The sequence below is a fragment of the Echinops telfairi genome, unplaced genomic scaffold (assembly GCF_000313985.2).
Source record: "Echinops telfairi isolate 266 unplaced genomic scaffold, ASM31398v2 ScPeMD7_3533;HRSCAF=4204_1, whole genome shotgun sequence".
NCBI lineage: Eukaryota > Metazoa > Chordata > Mammalia > Afrosoricida > Tenrecidae > Echinops > Echinops telfairi.
This window is the reverse complement of record NW_022107432.1, coordinates 26,667,294-26,672,288: the sequence shown is the minus strand read 5'-3', so window position 1 is coordinate 26,672,288 and position 4,995 is coordinate 26,667,294. Positions and strand designations below refer to the sequence as shown.

General features: G+C 57.5%; 1 protein-coding gene across 4 annotated transcripts in view; it reads left to right on the top strand.

Moving 5' to 3' along the window:
- Positions 1-4,989, top strand: part of DAAM2 (dishevelled associated activator of morphogenesis 2) — a 140,701-nt gene extending 135,712 nt beyond the window's left edge. For all 4 annotated transcript variants that reach the window (XM_045294801.1, XM_004710748.2, XM_045294800.1 and 1 more), the window contains 4 exons: positions 183-243; positions 1,448-1,579; positions 3,448-3,618; positions 4,131-4,989. In XM_045294801.1, coding sequence (XP_045150736.1) covers positions 183-243; positions 1,448-1,579; positions 3,448-3,618; positions 4,131-4,352 — 586 coding nt within the window. In that variant the 3' untranslated portion in view covers positions 4,353-4,989. The remainder of the gene's footprint in view (positions 1-182; positions 244-1,447; positions 1,580-3,447; positions 3,619-4,130) is intronic.
- The last annotated feature ends 6 nt before the right edge of the window (positions 4,990-4,995 follow it).

Below are 4,995 nucleotides of genomic sequence, written 5' to 3'. Positions count from 1 at the left end.
GCGAGTCTCACCCATGTGATTTCCTAGACACACGGGGCACACTGGTCAGTAACCAGAGCAGGGCCAGCACAGGCCCATTAAGTCCCAGGCCACTGCAGTTCGGCACTGTCCTCTCTGGAGATACCTCCAGCTCCTTAAGTCTAAGCCCCTAACCCTCCACTGCCTCCCATTTCTCCCCGCAGCCTGGCGGAGCTGGAGAAGGAGGTGGGCAACCTCAAGAGGGGCCTCAGAGCAGTTGAGGTGGTGAGTACCCCAGCCCTGCCTGTCGGGTGAGGGTTCGAGGGGGATGCTATCAGAGGCAGGTGGCTGTCACAGGGCCAGGCAGCAGCGGACCCCGTTCTGGTACACGGTGGGGACTCAACCCCTGGCTGGCATGCTAGAGACTGACAGTGGATATGAGGAGCCCATAGCACACAGGAAAGGATGCTCAGATTATCTTGCGCTTCCATGAAGCCCCCCAAGTGGGACCATCTGTCTGAGGCTATATCCCTGTCACTAAACACGGCATCTATTCCCCAGTGGGGAGGAGGGAGCCACGAGTCTGGCCCATACTGCAGTCTGAGTCACGTGTGTGTAGGAGAGGGGGCACCCATGCCCTTCCAAAACGGATCGGGGGCACATAGCTCACATGTTGTGGGGACTGCAGTTACCAGAAGCTCCTTCTGTGGGTCTCTTTGCCTCCACCCTGAGCCAGGGGGCACCCAGGGGCGGAGCTCTGTGCTGGAGACTCAGGTCTCTGTGCTGCACCATGGCTTCTCCGCAGACACCGGGGCTAAGAACAGGGATGTTTCCAGCCCTTGGTTGCCCACACTCTACTCCCTCCCTGGGCCCAAGGAGCTGCAGAGCTTACCCATCCTCCCTATGGGGAGGAAGCCCGGAGGAGCTTGGGCTGAGAGAGCAAGGTGTCTTTCATTACCACTGTGGCTGGGGCAGGGAGTGCTGATGAGCAATTTGACAGCGATGGAAGGTCTGGCTACCGGCATCTCGGCAGCAGTAGCAGCAGGGTCAGCTGGGAGCGGTAGGACTCTTGTTTTAGCCTCTGTTGAGCTCCCAGAGACTTTGGAGAAAGGCAGGTGCTCATGGTGTCTGGGTGGGGCCTGAGACTTTGGAGAAAGGCAGGTGCTCATGGTGTCTGGGTGGGGCCTGAGACTTTGCATTTCTGACGGGCTCCCAGGGGATGCTGGTGCTGCAGGGCCCAGACCACACTCTGGATAGAAAGGCTCTTAAAGCAGCAGCGGTGGGGAGGGAGAGAGGGGTAGCGCCAAGGTTGCCTGGCTGCTCTCCCACAGCCACGGCTGCCCTCAGAAGGTAGAGGGTAGGCATGTGCACTCTTTCCAAGTTAGCTCAGTGCCTGGTGTGTAGCAAGAAAGCGGGGGACCAGTGACCCCTGCCTTCCTGACTCTCACCAGACACCAGACTAACCAGCCCCTCGGTGCCCCCTCTTCAGGAGCTGGAGTATCAGAAACGCCAGGGGCGGGAACCCAGCGACAAATTTGTTCCAGTCATGAGCGACTTCATCACTGTCTCCAGCTTCAGCTTCTCGGAGCTGGAGGACCAGCTCACGGAGGCCCGAGACAAGGTAAGGGAGTCCCCAACCCACAAGCTGATGCCCAGCCTAACCCTGGCCGCCAGGCCCCTTCATCTCAGTCTGACCTCTGCAGAGCTCCTTCACCCATCTCTCCCGGAGGCTGACAGAGAGCGAGCCACGGGGCTTTCGGGAGCTACCCCTTTCCTCCATCCCCACGATAAAATTCACCATCACAGGGACCACTCTTCATTCACCAAGTGGTAAGGGTCACACTAAGCAGTCTCACTCTCACAACTCACTGCCATCCAGCTGCTGCTGCTGCAGAGCAACCTCACTGGACCGGCCCTTTCTCCTGGGAGAAACTTGAGTAGCATAGTGGTTACGAGTTGGGCTGTGACCTACAAGGTCAGCAGTTCAAAACCCAGGGGCAGTTCTGCCCCGTCCTATAGTTGGCATCAACTCGATGGCATTGATGTTGGGTTTCTGGCTCTCCCCAGGAGTGGCTGGTGGTTTCAAACTGCTGACCTTGCAGTTAGCAGGCCGATGTGTAATCACTATGTCACCACGTCTCCACACACAGGATTGATTTCAATACCTTCCTGTAGGCTCATTGGAAGGTCATTATGATCCCAGTTGACAGACATGTAAATTGAGATTCAGAGAGGTTAGGTCGCTTGCCCATGGGAAATGTAATTCAGAGAGGTTAGGTCGCTTGCCCATGGGAAATGTATTAAAAACCCAGCTCAAGAGAGAACTCAGCTTTGGACCCACTGTCTTCATCTCTCACACATGGGTCACATGCAATGCTGAGTCGTGGGTCTCCTCCAAGTGTCGAGGCCTTTCTTAGCGACTGTTGAGTGGGCTGAACTAGAGACTGTGGTCGTTGGTTGCCAACAAGTCAGTTCTGGCTCATGGTTCTCCCGTTTGGCCAGAGTAGAGCTGCCTGGGGGGATCAGGCCTGTGACCTTTAGGAAGCAGATGGACGGGCCTGTCTTCTGAATTAACTCTTGGGTCCAAGCTGTCAATCTTTCAGCTAGAGACCCGAAGGGCTTAGCCACTTATGCCACCCAGGGGCTTCTTAGAATATGTGCTGCCGAGGCAAGCACAACCACCCAGGGACTTCTGAACTAGAGATAGGGGCTCTCAGTAAAAGTCAGGACAGAGCCTGGTACATCTCATTAGAAAAAGCAAACACCAAACTGACAGCCATTGAGTCGATGCCGACTCATAGCGACCCTACAGGACAGGGTAGAACCGCCCTTGGGAATTTCCGAGACTGTAACTCTTTATGAGAGTAGAAAGTCCCGCCTTTCTCCCGAGAAGCAGCTGACAGTTTCAAACTGCTGACCTTGCGGTGAGCAGCCCAAAGGAGAAGCACTACGCTACCAGAGCTAGTACTTTTCATCGGTTCCCTTTCCTAATGCCCGTCAAGTAGCTTTCATCAGTATCCCCATTTGACAGAGGGGAAAACAGAGGCAGGAAGCAGCAGGTGACCTAGACCCATCATCAGATGACCTCTGAGGTCCTCTTGAGTTCGGAATGGGAAGTTCTTGACTTTAACAAGGGCTTCCCAGAATCCACAGCCCCTCACCTGTTCCCTACACTGCAACAGATGCAGGGAATCCCATACCTACACCCAAACTGACTGGTAGGCTGAATGCCAGGCAGCCCAGGTCCCTAGGCGGGCTTCTGCCCCTCACCTTCCACTTCAAGCTATTCTTTCAGCCCAGTTGCTTTCCCTGCATGATAAGGGGCCTGTCATAACCCCTCCATGCCTGTTCCCCTTCCTCCCCTCCCCCCTCCCCCCATGCCAAAGCTCTCTAGCCTGGAACTGAGCTCTGGGCTGGCTGGAACCCAGCTGGCCACATGTCCGAGCCCTCACCGTGGGGGAACCACCAATTTCTCTCCTCCCTGTCCAGTTTGCCAAGGCTCTGATGCACTTTGGGGAGCAGGAGAGCAGGATGCAGCCGGATGAATTCTTCGGCATCTTTGACACCTTCCTGCAGGCCTTCTCCGAGGCCCGTCAGGACCTGGAGACCATGAGGAAGCGGAAGGAGGAGGAGGAGCGGAGGGCACGCATGGAGGCCATGGTGAGGGGGCTGGACGGGGCTGAGGGGAGAGAGGCTGACCCTGAGCAGGGGGCGGTATGCATGTGGGCAGGCTCTGATTTGGAGCCTCTGGAGAGAGAAACCTTTCTGGGTTGAGGGCGAGTGTCTGAGCCCAGCTTAAGACAGGAGTGAGCTGAGAGGCCAGCGGCAACGTGGGAGGCGGAACATGGGCTCAGCTGGTAAATAGCACAGCAGCCCTGGTGGCTGAATAGGTTATGGCTGCCAGGTCAGCAGTTCAAGACCACCAGCGGCTCCGGTGGAGAAAGACGAGGCTTTCTACTCCGGCAAAGAGGGGCAGTCTCAGAAACCCACAGGGACAGGTCTACCCTGTCTTCTGGGGTCGCCATGAGTCAGAAATGACCTGGCGGCAGTGAGTTGAGTTTTGATGAACAGCAGCGTCGTGATGCCCAGTCCAGAGCGGAGCCCCAGTGGGTGGGCTGCCGTTTGGAGGAGGATTGGCCTGGGACTAATCCCCACCCACTCTCCACACCCAGCTGAAGGAGCAGAGGGAGCGGGAGCGGTGGCAGCGGCAGCGGAAGGCCCTGGCAGGCACCACGCTGGAGGAGGGCGGCGAGTTCGACGACCTGGTGTCCGCCCTGCGCTCGGGGGAAGTCTTCGACAAGGACTTGAGCAAGCTCAAGCGCAGCCGCAAACGATCAGGGAGCCAGGCCCTGGAGGTCACCCGGGAGCGGGCAATCAACCGGCTAAATCATTGACCTGCAGGACTGGCCACAGCAGGAGCCCGGGCCACAGGGACCAGAGGAGCTGGGTGGAGGCTGTGTGATGCTGAAACCATGTGGTGCTTGGGGCAGAGCCCTGGGCTGGGATATGCTTGTGACTGGACCAGGGCCCACTCACACTTGCCTTAAAGGGGCTCCTCTCAGCTCCTCTTCCTATTATTCTTTCTGCAGCCCAGGAGGCATTCTCTGAGGATGACTTGGAGAGTCCTGGCTGGCCCTAGGTCCCTGGCCAGGTAACCACAGGCGGAGGGGGCCCTGATCCCCTCCCCCGCACCGCCGGCGTCCACGTATTGGCACAGGATTCTTTCAGACCGACACCTGAGGAGCTTGTGTACCTTGTCCAGATTCCATATGCAGCAGGGACTGACGAGCTGGGTCTGGGTCTCTGAGAGCCGAGGTGAGGGAATCCTGGCCTCTACCCGTCCAGTCTCGGATCGTCCCGCTGAGCTCCTGAGCTGGGGGCGAACTTCCTTCTTGGATGGAAGAGGAGGAAACGTTCTGTATCCTAGCTAGTTCAACTCCGCCATATTCCGGAAGAGAATATAGAAAAGATTGAGAGCACGCTGCAAAGACCGAAGCCACCAGGACAGATGACCAGCGCCTGCATCCTGCGGCCCCA